We start from the raw sequence: 16784 nt of genomic DNA, 5'->3' as shown, positions 1-16784 counted from the left end.
CACTGCAACTTTCCACGAAGTTGCATCCGGCCACGCCCACTCTAACGCCCACAAACCGCGGAAAACTGTGGAGTCTATAATATTATTATGAATGCCTTCGTTTGACCTTGTGTAACTTATTTCTGTTAATATCTATCGATTTACAAAAGATTTTTCAAATCGGAACATTATTTCGCTATTTATAAAGAAATTAAGTTATAAGGCCTCACATGGGCAGTGACGTCACTATAAGCATACTCAACATACTTCCTCTGACAATAGGTGGCGCCTTGTGAATTTCCACTAGCAAAATTAATATTTTAAAATTGTGTAAAACAGTAACGGGTATCTTATAGTCGCGGCACTCGACTATAGCGTTTCCTCTTGTTTGTTTTATATTTTCAGAATTTAGTTTCTGTGTGTTTTTCTAAATGCATTTTCTGCATTGCCTGTCTGCCTTTTGATTTTGCTTATTTAGTATAAACGCATATACCTTTTTCTAGTTGGGAAATATTTTTTACACTCGCTTTTTGTGTGCTCGGTGTGGGTGTTTGTGGCTATGTTATGCAAATACCGTTAGTTTTGTCCGTTATTTGCCATGCTGTTGTCGCATTTAATTAAATTATTATTCGCAAATCAAACTCAACCGAAAAATAACAACAAACGAGCTTTGATTCAGAGTTATTGCTTTTTGGAAATCATTCTTTATTCTTAAATCAATAAACTATGCACTTGACTAATGTTTTTAAATGCATTCCATAAATTATTTACAGTACAGACGTACATCGAGGGATATTTACAAATTATATTTATCGTTTCTTCAACTTTGAGTTCGGGCTCACTAAGATACATTTAATATAGGCGTTATAATTTAGTTTCTTGTTAGTTTTCCGCTTAATGTTTTTGTATATTGTCATTCGAGATGTTTTTTAGCCAAGGTTAGGAAACTTGGAATACAGTTCAGCGGGCCAATGGCTGTGAAAAGGACCTCTTTGGCAGTTGGATTCATTCAGTTAGTTCTAGGCTGGACTGGACTGGACTATTTGGTCCCCTTTTAGGTTAATTGCCTGCCAAAGTCTGTCTATCTTTTTCGCCACATCAGCCCAAGTGCTGAACGCATTTCCAGTAATTTCGTGAACCAAATCAGGAAATAAACCATTAACTCCTTTAGCTTGCACTCTCCTTTATCGTTATATCTAATATATATTCATATATATATATATTTAAATTCACTTGTAAGTTACTTACTAAATGCTATCTAGATTATTCGAATGCTAAATGCCATTTTAACTATGAGTGGGAGAAAGAGAGTGAGTGAGTGAGACTTGAATGCAGCTTAGCTTAGTTTGGGGCCAGCAAAAGGTTTCTTTGAAATCGTATTCGTATCTTAGTTTAGCGGTTAGTTAGTATACATATCTAATATATCTGTTATCCGTAGTTCATTAAGAGTATTTGTATGCTTGCTATACACGTAGACATATCCCTTGTTTCATTTGACGCTTGTTAAACTTTGTTGGTATTATTCGAAAAAAAATACGTAATCCAACCTAAAAGAGTATGCTAGGCATTTTAGGGGGCAATTAAGATGGGTTTTTTCTCTTCAAAAGTAAGTTACTTTAGCTCGCAGTTTATACCACTACCCCATCGAAATTTCCCTCTAAGCTTGCCGTTTTTGAATCTCTTCCTTAACCTAACCTCTCACTTTCCCTGTTTTTGCTTGAGTTAACCCCTTGAATTATCCAACTCAGAACTGACCGCTGGCCTTGGCGCTCTGTACACAGCCCCGATAGTTGTTGTTATTGTTGTAGTGGTGGTGTGGGTGGTGGTGGTTCAGTCCGACCATTTCGATATCCGTATGGGATGCCCGTTCGCCCTTGCCACGTCCACGTCATACGTAGACCACGTGCGGTTTGGCCGAGGAGGGAGGAACGGGCGAGGGACCAGCCGAGGAGGTGGAGTGGTTCAAGGCCGCCGCCTGCTTCTGCTTGCTCATGGTATGGGCATCCGGATATTCGTAGTGATCGAACCGCTCGTACAGGTGTTCCGGTTCATCGTCCGCCTCCTTGACGGGCAGTTCCCAGGGCTTGAGGGCCCGGTATTCATTGGCAATCGTCTGGGCCGCCAGATATCGCTCCAGTTCGAGTTTATCCAGTTGGGGCAGAGTCGTCTGCTGGTACTCATGACCGCCGTTGCCCACGTGGGACTGCAGTGGCATGGCCTGGTGGTAATGATGATGGGCCTGCAGGGTTTGAGCATGATGCGGATAGTTCAGGGTCATGCCCAGGCCGTTGACATGATTGCCGCCGCCCAGGGTCATACTCATGCCCATGCCCATGCCTAAACTTCCTGGGTTGTGACCCTGCAGGATGCGATCATGAACATTGATGATGCTCTTGCTGGTCCTCAAGGGACCACGTTCGTGGAGCAGCTTCCTCCGTCGCTTGACGAACCTCAGATAGTAGAGCACGCTGACACCGATCATGGCCACCAGGAGACATGTGATGACCGCACAGACCACGGTCACGATGTGGGCAGGGCAGGTGATCTCGCCTTCGCTCATCGCCAGCAGTTGCCGTCTCGATCGCACCTTGTCCCGCCAGATGTCGCAGCCAATCTGCTGGCGATCCATTCGCAGGATACCCGAATTCCTGTTTGACGACGAGGTGGCCAGCTCGTAGGCACTGGGTTCGGTGGTATGCAGGGCATTTACTATGTGCTGCTCGGCTATATAGGCAGCCAAGGCGGCCACTCCATCATCTGTGGAGGCCACTGCGGTGGCATCATCTGCCAGCTCCTCGTCATCAGCTTCTTTGGCCAGAGCAGCCACTGCGCCTCCAGCTGCATGCTCCATTCCCGGATCTACTCCCTCGAAATTTCCGGTTACCAATCGCCAGAGCCACAGCAGGGAGCAGTTGCACTGGAGTGGGTTATCACCCAGATAGAGCTTCTGCAGCTGATCCACCGGGAACTGAGCCGAGTACAAGGTCTGCAGGCTGTTGCTCTGCATGTAGACCTCCAGGATGTTGGGATTACCCTGGAACAGGCGCATCGGTATGTCGCTCAGCTGGGGATTGTTGTTCAGGTGCAGCGTCTGCAGGTGGGTGTTGTCCACAAAGGCTCTGGAAAGATAAAGGAAAGGAATAAGTTACTTAATCTGTGAAAGTTTTTAATAATTCGAGGGAAAACAACATAAATTTTGAGACTCTGAAAGAACTTTAAACTTTAAAATTAATATCCATGATAGGGAAATCATAATGAATACCAGATTTCAGCATAATAAGCTTAACTTAAAGATTTAAAATAATTAAAACATTCGAGTTTTAAGAGAAAAGAAGAAATACGATGGGATTTTTCGAAAGTAAACTGCTTTAATTAGCCAACTGACTGACTATCTTCCTCCGTCATTCGTCCTGATTTTCCTTTTTATATTATTTTACCAGACTCCAGAAGAGTGTTCGTTTTAATTATGCACACTGCACTATGCATCAGCGTTCAACTTAAATGCCAGGCAATGAAATACATGAATAACATACATACGCTCAGCAGTTTCCCAGCATTTTCCGGCGACACACACACAATCGCACACACATGACAACGTCAGAGCTTCGACTTAAGCGACATGGATTTATTTAGCCTGCGTCTATTTCAACTTAATAAAAGGGGAGGTGGATGAATGGTTGGGGGGTATGTTGTAAAAAAGGGATGGAATTAAGGGAGCAAAAGGACGAAGAACGAAGTACGAGGCAGCAAGCTGACAAGGCTGCATGTTATTCGAGCTCCGTGGAGCGTTGTCGTAAATCCCTGCCAAGTTAAGTCAACGCGCTAAGTCGCTGACTTGGAGAAAAGGATGCAGGGCTGCAAGGATGCTGGGGGAGAATGTGTGTGAGTGCATTACCCGATACCTAAGACCCAAGACCCAGCACTAGATCCAGCCAGACAGTCTCAGATGTGGCTGCAGCTGAATGAAATAAGTGCAACGTGGCGTATGAGCAACATTCGGCGAGGAGCTCAAGGAGCCTCGACTGACTTGACTTACTCCGCTGACACAAAGCGAATTTGTCGCTTTTAAGCGTTCTGAAGCAGGCCACATTTCATTTCAATACTTCCAGCTTGCGTCTTGCATTTCATGTTAAATGAACGCATTTATTGCACAAGCTGCAGTTTGCCGTTGCAGTTGCAATTCCCAAGGATCCAAAAGGACCCGCAGAGCGCATTGATTTGATAAGTGGCCGCATTTTGTGAAATCCTTCGAGGCCATAAGCTTGCTGCGAACTCATTCGACTGCGACTGGTCGTGATGAATTCGAATTGCAGTGGCAATGAGAACGAAAATTGTTTGTCAGCTTCAAAGGGTGGAATTCATTAGGTTGACTTATGTCCTAGGGGTTTTCAAATTTCAAAAGGACTCTCAGAAACTATGGCGCGTGGCTCTCTCCTACTATTTATCGATCAATAAATCAGTATATAAAAGATGCGATGAGAGATCCTGACAGTTAGACTTTGAGAAAATAGTTATTAATGCTAAGTTCGGGTTTTCAGTGTTATTGGACAGATTTTTGTTTTCATTTCATAGTCCTAAGAACACACCTCTCTACCCTTAAATCTTTAAAATCTATAGACTTTCCCAGCCAGACACACTCATCATGAGCATACAATTTCCAACACAACACATCCCTATTTACCTGAACTCCACTACTATCTTTCCAGCTCATGCACATTCAATTTCATGGCAAGTTTAACATTTAACTTAACTACGATAAGCGAAAGAAAAAACTTTGGAAAAACCTCAATTGCAGGCGATCAGCCTCAAAAAAAATGGGTCTTTGCATTACCAAAACAAACTCTGTCTGCATACGACATAAGCCGAAAATTTACCCAAAACAATTTAGCGGGTAGCGCACAAGCCGCACGAGCAAAAAATAAATTCAATTATTTGTGCAAATATTATGCAAATATCGGGGAAGGGAAAAGCCCACATGAGAACGTGACACTTCTAAGGAACTTTTTGGGGCTAGAGACTCCACAGGTTGATGATTTACCTCATCGACCTGTTGTTTGGCCTTAAAACTGCAACTGCCTAAAAAACCAAGTGACAGGGCAAACAAAATGCGAAAAGGAGGCAATGGGAGGGTGGTCTTTAGTCGTCAGATCCACCTTTTTGCTGTTTGGCTTTGGTTTTTGGCCTGTTTCCCGCGATTCAAACTTCATTTTGCATGTTTCATGTTTTCGACTGTCTACCCCGCTCCACCCAAAAGTTTGGGTTTTCTTTTTTCTCGACTATTTTGTCTGCGTTTGCCAACGTCAAACGTGCGGAAACGGAAATGGCTGCCATGGGTGAGAGTGTGTGTGTGTGAGGCATAAATGTTTGCCTTGTTCCGAACCTTCTTTTTCCCTTTTATGCAAATTGTCTGAGTGTGAGTGTGTGAGTGGGTGAGTGGGTGAGTGTGTTTGTGCGAATCTGAATTGGAATTGCTCGAAATCCGATTGAAATGTTTGCTGTCCATGTTCGCTGGGTTCAGTCACGACTCCGCAGGACTTTACTGAGCGTCAGAGTTCAGTCACATCGTCAACTCGTTGGCAGAATGTATGTTGTTCGGCTGTCTGGACAGTCAATCAGGCAGTCTGTCAAACAGTTTGTCAGTCGCTTTTTGATATAGTTTTGAATGGCAGTCAATCCCTTCGTTCGCCCAACAGCCGCAAATCCTCCGTTTTCTCCCTCTCATTCTTCCCTATTCATTTGATTGACGTTTTAACTACATCAAAATATGAAAGGATAGGCACTCCATAAGCTGACGATCCCCACTCCTGGGATCATTGAGCCCTCTCACTGTTGGCCCACCTTTCGAATGACTTTTTGCCGTCCCTTAACCGATAATCAAGTCACATGCACGCAATCTCAAAAGCTTGGAGACACATTATCAAATGATATGGCCGCGCAATTTGTTAATGACATTTTAAACGTTTTTAAATTACGTATACGCCCCATAAGGTCCTTTAATTTTCCACCCATTCGATGGTCAAGTGGGCGTTTGTAACAAGGTTCGGCTGTGCAGAAATATTCACCACTTCTACCCCTTTCGTCATTGCAGTTTAACATAATTATAGTTTATTTACAAACAATAGAGCTGGAAAATATGTTGCTGGATATAGCATATAGCTATATGTTGGTCAACAAGTTCAAAGAAAAGACTTAAGTTTTGATAAGCAAAGATAGTAAATCGATGTAAGAAAGAAACTTACGTTTCTCTTTCTTTTTTAAAAATCAAATTATGAGTTTCATTTATGAAGTTGGCAATATTTATAATTAGAAAAAGTATAATTGATTTTTCATTTTGCATATGCATTTTCATTTTACATTTCACTAAGCCTTTAAGCTCATCCCTCTGCTAATGAGGGCAATTTGTCAGTGTTTTTTTCCGCCTTATGATTCTGTTACCTAATTATGTCACGGCGTAAACACGAAAGCATGGAAATAGCGTGGAGAGCTAATTAAGCTCGTACATCACTTGCCAGCATTTATGGCTGTGTTTTTATTGCCGGCGACATTTGCAATTTTTCCCATTGAAAGACAAGAGGCCAACGAGTGAGTGCTTAGAGTGGTCATTAAATGGGGCTCTCAATACGATTATTAACCGTAGAGTCAATGACTGCCATTTCCAGGAATTTGCTTCCATTTATTTTTTACACTGGCCTTGTGATTAAACGAAACGTTGATAAGAAAAATATGTCAGCTTAATGAGCCAACAAAAGAGGGAGAATTTTAACAAACGAGAACAGAGTAAATATAAACAAAAAGCCGAGTCAAAATGTTGAGACCTCTGCTCAGTTTTTCCTCCTTTTTTTTGCTGCTCAACAAAGTATGCAATGCATTCTTTCCGAGAGAGGGACAAAATGCAAACAACAAAACGCCGAGGAAAAGGCGAAATGAAGGCAGGAAGATATTACGGAAACAGGAAAACATAAACATGTTGCGACCCCCAGCCATATTTCTCCATAAATTATGAGCTGGGAAATATTTCAAGGCGGCAACTCAAGCCGTGAGTAGCTATTATGCGTATTTACCAGCGGGGGAGCAGAACGAAGCCAGTCTAAACCTGTCTATTTATGCATATGCATGTTCCCATTCCCCCTTAACTCTCCGCTGCACTTGAATTCGCCATTCGCCGCGCCAAAAACGGCGAGAGTTGAATTTAAATAAAGCTAAACTTTTGCATAATGAGGCACCATTCGCCAGAGGTGAGACTGATGAGGAGGCAAAAGGTGAAGTGAATCGCCGGCCAGGGTAACCAACTTAATTAGCAGTGTTTTTAAGTGATTCTGTTTAAATGGAAAACAAGAAAAGTGGCAATTACCAAGAAATTGGACTGAAAACATTATGAGATGGAGAAAAGTAGCTGATGAAGAAGATAATTGGACCTACTCATGAAAATATTTAATTTATATTCTTTCCAGTTACTAAACAAACACGTTAGTTGTGAAAGAAATGTTAAGAATTTTTCACTATTCACTATAAAAACTCGAACTAAAATCTGGCTTAAAGTGTGTCCCACGTTCTGAATCCACAGACCAAAGACTTTATACCTAACCCATTGCAGCCAGCACAGTCCATTACACTTGAATTTAATTCCCAATTGTCACATTCAACGCCGGCATCCATCCTCATCAGAATGAGAGAAGCAGTTAGCCTGGCCCCCTGATATTTTGTGGAGCAGCAACCCCAAAGCTGCCACAAAACAAATGTCACACATATCCCACCCGGTCTCCGCCCTCTCCGCATAAATTTTAAAACAATTAGTTTCAATTTTGAAGTCCACAACCAAATAAACCGGGCAACACCTACCTTTCGTCCTTTTTCCCGAATGACTTTCGGCTATTAAGTCATGTTCACTTTCGCATTCCCTTTGATATGTGCTACCTCTCTGTAAAATCCTGATGCTCCTGTTTCCCAGGGTTGTTTGTTTGGCGAAGGGGGTGAAAGTGGGTGGACAACGTGCTGCTGCCTAATGAATTTTGCAAGACTCGTGCGGATTGTTTGGGTGTTAGGATTCCATAATGAGCAGCAATCTGAGGGCTCCGGGAAAAGGGAAAGCGAAAAGGGAAGCACACACGGTCTTTTTGCCGAAATGTATCCTGTCGCCCCATAAACTCGACTATCAACGTGTCGCCATCGCTATACGTTCCTTTTACACACCTCCGCCCCCACCAACTTATCCACATTTCAGATTTCCATTAACGCATTTGCATAAATATTTACATGTATGCCTTTCTATCTCTTTCTTTGGCGGCTCCCCTTTGTATCTCGCTTAACTTTAAAATGTTTCGCTATTTTCTTAAGGGAAAATATGTTGACTTCTTAGTAACGTGGCAAGGTAGCAATTTTTCTGGCAAATCCTTTAAAATCTAAATTTGTGTCATTCTTCAAAGCAAACTGGTAGTACTGGTTTAGGGTAATAACTTTATTTATAGAGAGGAAAAACTAAGTCGAAATATAATGTATTATTTTATTTATAGCATACTTTTGGGCACTGAAGATATTTTAGTTGTGGGATTGGAAAACAAAAATCCTAAACAAATGGGGTCATATTGAATTGTCATTGATTCGGAGATTTCTAGGAGTTGTAAAATCGCTGTGTTAAATATTATTAATGCTGCATTTAAACTCAGGTTCTACAGAATTAGCACAAGGAGCAAAGATTTAGGGAATTTTAGTCAGTCAGTCAAGGCGCACACGAATTTAGTTTGTAATTCAGACAGACACACTATAAACGTAGTATATATATATATATATGTACTCACATGTAAACGTGTTTGTGCAGATTGAGCAACAATTTCAACAGTCTGCCAACAATGTCGAGGGAAAAGTTTACACAAGACTGAGACAGAGACCAAACAAAAGCCGAACAAAAAGCAAAAGCAATTACAAAGGCCAATAGAGGGTGGGGGTGGAAAATGAGGGTGCACAGCGGATAAGCTTCGGCCAAAGTTGGGCCAAGAAAATCAAACGAAAATTCCAAATTAAACTCATTTAAATGGCATACGATGCTGTCTGCTTTCCCTTTCCTTCAGAGCAACCTCCGTCCCCAGAAGTCGCCTCTCCACTCATCGCTTGTCATGTAAGTCATGTTAATGTCATTGTAAAGCGGCATGTCGCTCAGGGGGCGTGGCATGTGGCTGATGTTACTGGCGCAGATATATCTGCATTTAGCTACCTCTTCTACTACTGCCGGTGGTTGATTGACATGGCCAACTCAAAGGGAGGCAGACGTCGAGACTCGTTCATTGATTTGATATGAAAATTGCCTGGAATTATTGAATTAACATATGCTCGAGTTGAGCGCAAGCATTTACCCATAACCATGACACATCCCCTCCCCATTCCACCGCCCATTTCGTTAAGGGGCGCTTGTGTGGTGGCATCTTATTACCAAAAGCGTATTAGCCATGATTGATTGCATTGAGCAATAATGATTTGTCTGCCTCTCGGCTCTGCAGCTGAGTACATGCTTTCCCATTTACCAAAATAGACAAACCATTTTTTTGATAAGATTTTTTTTGCAATCTTACAAGTTCGTTAAAGTTTACCTTCAAATCGTTCACAGGATTATATAAAAATGGTTATTATAAGTATAGGTCACATTTTTGTATTATTTTTGGGTTGAATATATTTATCTTTTATTATCTTTTTAAAAAGCAAAGAAAAAAGAAGCGAAGAACTGTCCTTAGCCATTTCGAAAAATGTTTCTGTGCGTTTTCTTTCTATAATCTAAATCCAAAAAAGTTAAAAAAACGGTAATTATAGAAAAAATTTAAAAATAAGCCTAAAAATCGGCTTACAAAAAATATAACAAAATAAAAAACGGAAAATCTATAAAGAAAATATAAAAAACCCCCACTTATTGGCTTCAAAAATTAACACGGTCATCTCCACATTCTCGGAAACCAATGTTTCATCAAAAATCTTCAGAAACGTACTCAAACAGCATAGTGCACACAGCTCTGTCGTAGTTTGGTGCTGTAGTCAGCTCAAGGAATGGCAAGTTTGGTTTTTGTACAAGGAATAATGAATGCTGATATGTATTACTCCAGTGCTAAATTGGGTCTAGAAAACGAGAAGTTCATTTTCCAATAACACATTAAACCAAATCAAATGGCTTCGAGAGTCAACATGCGGCTGTTATACTCGTATAACTCAAAACAAATCCAAACGAATTAACCCCATCAAAAATTTGTGTGTCCTTAATCTTAAGCTCAAATTCTGGAAGGACACGATTTCTAGAAAAAATAATCTGAAAAATGTATTACATGAGGAATCGTCGAACATTTCTGAAGAAACGTCCCGAATTTAGTGGAATCGATGCCTTGGAAGTTATTTTTTATATTTAATGTCAATGTGAGACTTCTTTGTTTTCTTGTTTTCCCTTGAAAAAAGCAGAAATACTTTGAATGTTAAGAAAGTGTTTAAATCAAAACAAAAGCTCAAGTACGCCATTTTTTACTCTGTCTTTAGGAACGAATACTCTTTTAACTAACTTAATATTTATATCTTTATATCTATATCTATATATATATATTATTATCTGTGACCTCACAAGCATGATCACAATATAATCACTTCTGTAAGTCTAACTGCACAAAGGGCTGCTGTGCGGACGTCAGAAGAAGCGGTCTCCACGAAGTCCATAAATAAGACGAATTTCCTATATAAATCGAATACCTAGGAATAACCAATTCTCACAAAGCTCCGAACATGCTGACGTATTACTTTATTTTGCCCCTACAAACTTTATTAAAAATAATTTATTATAAAATCAATTAACTTTAATCACAATTCCGTATTATCGTTACACTGGTTTGGTTTTACATCTCTCTTTGTCTCTTCACTCTCTTCATTTTCTTTTTTCTCTATTCTCGTGAACTGATATCTTAAGAGGAAATGGACGTATTCTTTATATATACATAAGTATATGTATTACATTACAGATTACATTAACTCGAGTTCTCTTGTTCTCAATTCTTCTCAATCGAAGTCGGTTTAGTTATACAGACCATATTCGAGGATGAGGATGTACGGCTCCGTTATTTTAGTTCTTATAGCTTTGGTGCTCTGCCATAGAGGAGATTCCCAGCTTTTGGAAGATAACTGTTTTGAGCCAAAGAGTTTAGACTTTAGAATAACTGGCGGTCAAATGGCAATTGTGAATGCTCCGTTTATGGTAGGCCTGTACAATGATACCGAACTTCAATGCGGCGGCACACTAATTACCAAAAGTGAGGGAATAAGGTAAACGAGTTGAGAATAAAAATTAACACTTGTTTCGTTTTCAGAATACGTTCTATCAGCTGCTCACTGTAACCGTAATTATACTATGTAAGTACAGTCCTGACGTTGTCCAGATCAAATTTAGATTGATTTTTGAACTTTCTTAGAACCGTCCGTTTGGGATCGAATTACCGATTTTGCTCGCGGGTGATTTGTCCATACGTGGAGTATCGTAACGCCGAGTTTATACCACATCCAAAGTTTAATTCTGTACATTCAGCTTACAATGATATTGCTCTGCTAAAACTGGATAAGGAAGTGACTTTCAATGGTATGTCTATCAATGCATGCAACTGCTGAAAATTATTCAGATTTCAAAATAATACTTCGTTCTTTTCACAGCCAATATCCAGCCAATTTGCATCGTCTTAGATGAGGAGGTGAAATCAGATGGGGTCAACAAATTTTTGGCTTACGGCTGGGGTAATACAAAGCAGCAAAATTCAACCAGTTATCTGAAATTCGTCGATCTGGAGCGACTGCCTGCAGAGGATTGCTATGGTACCGTCATAGGCCAAATTTGCGCAGGCAGCCCACATGGCGACACTTGCGGGGGCGACTCTGGTGGTCCTCTGGTGTCAAATTTCAAATACAGAGGAAGGATATTGTTGGTTCAGTTTGGGATAATAAGCTTTGGTAGTCAAGATTGCGATGGCAATGGTATCTATACGGATGTAAATGAGAACAAAATATGGATAGCTAATACCGTGCTGGAGTCTGAGCCGCGTCTTCTGACTGAGCAATGCGGCAGTGACTGGGGAAGTAACGTTCTAGTTCGCCTTTGGGAGATGGCACTATTTCAGACTAATTTTTCTGGTGCCCTAATCACAAACCGTAAGTTGTATACTATTTTTCACGCAGCTAAAACACTAACTAATATTTTCTTCAACTGACAAGAATTTGTACTGACCGTGGCCAGTGCTATTCCCGCAAAAGTTACCGAAATGTAAGTAGTTCTTATGCATGGAGAAAAAGATTTTATGTACTGACGAAATTTGCAAGCAGAAAAGTGGAATCTATTTACTTGAATGTCTATGATGTAGAATGGTTCAGAAAGCATCCCGGTTTCACAGATTCACCATCAATAAGGAACAATATTGCTGTGATAAAGCTGGCTCGAAAGATGGAACCTTCTTGTAAGGAAGAAACATTAGTAAAGACCACTGTGCATCGTTCCTAATACCATCTCTCCCTTCCAGATCTTCATAAGCCAATCTGTTTGGGTATCAAGCTAAGTCCTCCGACGACATGGAGCGCATATCTCTATAGTCGCAATGCAGATTTCCTGGGCAGTCGGAATGTAGTTTTAAAAGGATCAATGACTGCTCCGTAGGAGACTATCAATTCTGCATCGAGATGCCCAACCAATCAAAATATGCACCCTATGAGAAACCTGGTGCTGTCATTGGCACCAATCAAGTGTTCAAGGGCGCTGAAAAATATCTAATTGCTGGCCTAATCAGTCACATTCAGGATGGTGTAATCGTCGTTACAAGCATTCAAGACCACCTCGATTGGATTTTAAATCAGATCCACTCCTAAATCAACTGAAATTCTTAAAATGAAATTCAACTTGCTTCTTCGCAGAAGCTTATCTCTTCACTAGGCAGTCGAATATATATATGTTTTTATAGATGTTGAAAACATAAGAAATATAAAGATAACCTGAGGGTTCACACTTGCTTTATTGTCTAGTTGTTCACCACCAAAAGTTGCTGTCAAGAGTTTTGTGATCTCCTCTATAAATCAATAACCTAAGAATATCAAATTCACACATTACTCAAAACATGCGGACATATTTTTTTTTTATAATTAATTATAATCAATTAAGTTTATTCAGTTTCCAATGTTATGGTTACACAGGTTTGGTTTTATTTTCTCTCTTGTTCTCTGGCCTCTCTTCATTTTCTTCTCTCTCTATCCTCGCGAACCGATAACTTGAGAGCACATGAGATTGTTCTTTATATATGTATGAAAGATAATTGAATGTTATCTTCTTTTATTTAATAATAGTTATAATAGATATGGTTATGGCTTGACAACTAATTTGGCGCGATTTTAAAACAGATTCACGACTTGACCTCTTCTACTTCTTAGTGCTGGACATTCTCAACGGGCTCTTCGTTACACGACTCTATACGATATTAGTAGGGCTGCCAACTGATGCCCAAACGTCGCCTCACCTACATATACATATACATTTTATGTAGCTTGTGCCTGAGCGCGATTACTTTAACTTCTGTTCTCTTCTTCTCTCGTCTTTTAAATCGAATCCATCAAAGCCGGCGACTTAGTCTTTCTGAACTTATTCGAGGAAGAGGATGTGTCGCTTGGTTTCTTTAGTTCTTATCGTTTTGGCTTTCTGCCATAGAGGAGATTCCCAGCTTTTGGAAGATGACTGTTTCGAGCCATCGAGTTTAGACTTTAGAATAACTGGCGGTCAAAGGGCAATTGTGAATGCTCCGTTTATGGTAGGCCTGTACAATGGTACCGAACTTCAATGCGGCGGAACACTAATTAACAAGAGTGAGGAGAATTTTATCAAAGATGGATATTACTATTAACACTAATTTCATTTTAGAATACGTTCTAACAGCAGCTCACTGCATCCGTGATTATATTATGTAAGTATTTCTCTGGCGTTGTCTAGATCAAATTTAGATTGATTTTTGAACTGCCATAGAACCGTTCGTTTGGGATCGAATTACCGATTTTGCTCGCCAGTGATTTGCCCGTACGTGCAGCATCGTAATGTCGAATCTATACTACATCCCAGTTTTAATTCTAAAGATTCAGCCTACTCTGATATTGCTCTGCTAAAACTGGATAAGGAAGTGACTTTCAATGGTATACCTATCAAGCCATTAATGTTCTGAAAATGTTCCTGATTTCAAAATTAAACTTTGTTTCTTTCACAGCCAATATAAAGCCAATTTGCATCGTCTTAGATGAGGACGTAAACTCAGATGGGGTCAACAAATTTTTGGCTTACGGCTGGGGCAATACAAAGCAGCAAAATTCAACTAGTTATCTGAAATTCGTCGATCTGGAGCGACTGCCTGCAGAGGATTGCTATGGAACCCGCATAGGTCAAATTTGCGCAGGCAGCCCACTTGGCGACACTTGCTGGGGCGACTCTGGTGGTCCTCTGGTGTCGAATTTCAAATACAGAGGAAGACAATTGTTGGTTCAGTTTGGGATAATAAGCTTTGGTAATGAAGACTGCGATGGCAATGGTATCTATACGGATGTAAATGAGAACAAAATATGGATAGCTAATACCGTGCTGGAGTCTGAGCCGCGTCTTCTGACTGAGCAATGCGGCAGTGACTGGGGAAGTAACGTTCTAGTTCGCCTTTGGGAGATGGCACTATTTCAGACTAATTTTTCTGGAGCCCTAATTACAAACCGTAAGTTGTATACTATACTACTATACTATTTAAAACACTAACTAATATTTTCTTCAACTGACAAGAATTTGTACTGACCGTGGCCAGTGCTATTCCCGCAAAAGTTACCGAAATGTAAGTAGTTCTTATGCATGGACAAAATGATTTTATGTACTGACGAAATTTGCAAGCAGAAAAGTGGAATCTATTTCCTTGAAAGTCTATGATGTAGAATGGTTCAGAAAGCATCCCGGTTTCACAGATTCACCATCAATAAGGAACAATATTGCTGTGATAAAGCTGGCTCGAAAGATGGAACCTTCTTGTAAGGAAGAAACATTAGTAAAGACCACTGTGCATCGTTCCTAATACCATCTCTTCCTTCCAGATCTTTATAAGCCAATCTGTTTGGGTATTAACCTTAGTGCTTCAAAGTTAAGGAGCGTTTACTTGTATAGTCCCAATTCTGAATTTCTGGGCTATCAAAATATCATTTTAAAGAGGATCAATGATTGCTTCTCTAGAACCAATAAGCGCGTGGAACGTAATCAGTTATGTATCGAGACGCCCGATAAATCAAAATATGCAGCCCTATGAGAAACCTGGTGCTGTCATTGGCACCAATCTAGTGTTCAAGGGCGCTGAAAAATATCTAATTGCTGGCCTAATCAGTCACATTCAGGATGGTGTAATCGTCGTTACAAGCATTCAAGACAACCTCGATTGGATTTTAAATCAGTTACACTTCTAAATCAACTGAAATACTAAAATAAAATTGAACTTGCCCAGAAGCTTATCTCTTCACAAGGCAGACGAAATATGTTTACAGTTTTACGAAGGAGATTAATGTTGAAAGCTAATGACGTAACGTACTACATCTGACGGTTCACGGTTGCCATATTTATACCCGTTACTCGTAGAGAAAAAGGGTATATAATATTCGGTGAAAAGTATGTAACAGGTAGAAGAAAGCTTTTCCGAAAAGTATATATATTCTTGATCAGTATCAAAGCAAAGTCGATTAAGCAATGTCCGTCTGTCCGGAAGAACGGTGAGATCGCAGGAACTTCGAGAGATACAATGTTGGGATTGAGCAGGCAAATTCTTGAGGTCCCTAAGCAACGCCACACCCACTCTTACGCCCCTCAAGTACAAAAGACGGTTTTCGTTTTTTGTAGAAAAGCTGCTGCAGCTCGACGCGAGTTTTCATCTGGCCACGCCCACAAACCGCGGAAAACTTTGGCGTTCATAATATTATAATGAATGTCTTTGTTTAAACTTGTATAACATTTTTTTTGTCAATACCTATCGATTTACCAAAGATTTTTCAAAAATCTGAACTTTATTAGCTATTTTTGACGAAATGTAGGTTGTAAGGTCTCACATGGATAGTGACGTCACCATCAGTTAGTAAACATGCTTTTTTGACAAAAGGTGGCGCTTTGTCCATTCCCAGTAGCAAAATGGATTTTTTAAAATTTTGTAAACGGGTAACAGTAACGGGTATGGGTATCTTATAGACGGGGCACTCGACTATAGCGTTTCTTTTCGTTTTTAATGGAACGATTTTTGGTTTAGGTGTTCATTACTTAAAGTTAAGAACTAACTAAAGATAATAATCTTGCTTAGAACTGACTTTCAGCTTCAAATAATATGTGTTAAGTTTACTGCTTGACCCAGTGTGCTGAAAACTGGAAGCTGGAAGCTGGGAGCGATCAGCTGATCGCTCTCCCATCACGCACGTCGCTGGTCTAACGCGGGACGCCCATTACGCATTTTTATATACTTATGAATATTACATTACATCAAATATCAACCCGATCTCATATTCAAATTGAAGTTTTGATTGCTTTGCCTGGAAATCCCTCCTACAATGACCCTTTGCTAATCTGTATACAAGGGGACACAACTTTACAATGTGAGTTCTTAGATGCTAACTCTCAAAGGTTCTTAAACTTTTCGACAGGTTTACAGCTTCTAACGTTGGTGTCTTGTTTATTGTTAGCTTGTCCTAAAACGAAAATGGTTTCGTTTTCATCTGACCCACTTCCCTTGTACTTGGGATCACCGAGTTGGGTTTTTCGAAAAAGTTTCGGC

The 16784-nt window shown here is 40.2% G+C and overlaps 3 protein-coding genes across 3 annotated transcripts in view; 2 read left to right on the top strand and 1 right to left on the bottom strand.

The window, feature by feature from the left end:
* Nucleotides 1-663: 663 nt before the first annotated feature.
* Nucleotides 664-16784, bottom strand: part of LOC108112703 (leucine-rich repeats and immunoglobulin-like domains protein 1) — an 88915-nt gene continuing 72794 nt past the window's right edge. Inside the window, exon 5 of the mRNA XM_017222924.2 lies at nt 664-3098. Within this exon, the coding sequence (XP_017078413.1) occupies nt 1868-3098 (1231 nt within the window). The 3' untranslated portion in view covers nt 664-1867. The remainder of the gene's footprint in view (nt 3099-16784) is intronic.
* On the top strand, nt 10867-12980 carry LOC108112705 (trypsin-7-like). Its single transcript, XM_017222926.2, has 7 exons — nt 10867-11246; nt 11304-11346; nt 11406-11569; nt 11641-12132; nt 12196-12244; nt 12304-12434; nt 12498-12980. Exons 1-7 carry the CDS (start codon nt 11036-11038, stop codon nt 12629-12631), a joined length of 1224 nt encoding a protein of 407 aa, XP_017078415.2. The 5' UTR covers nt 10867-11035; the 3' UTR covers nt 12632-12980.
* Nucleotides 13084-15474, top strand: LOC108112704 (trypsin epsilon-like). Its single transcript, XM_017222925.2, has 7 exons — nt 13084-13824; nt 13880-13922; nt 13982-14145; nt 14217-14708; nt 14774-14822; nt 14882-15012; nt 15076-15474. Exons 1-7 carry the CDS (start codon nt 13620-13622, stop codon nt 15282-15284), a joined length of 1293 nt encoding a protein of 430 aa, XP_017078414.2. The 5' UTR covers nt 13084-13619; the 3' UTR covers nt 15285-15474.

Source organism: Drosophila eugracilis, unplaced genomic scaffold, assembly GCF_018153835.1.
Source record: "Drosophila eugracilis isolate 14026-0451.02 unplaced genomic scaffold, ASM1815383v1 contig_90, whole genome shotgun sequence".
Classification (NCBI taxonomy): Eukaryota; Metazoa; Arthropoda; class Insecta; order Diptera; family Drosophilidae; genus Drosophila; species Drosophila eugracilis.
This window is presented reverse-complemented; position numbering and strand designations above follow the sequence as displayed.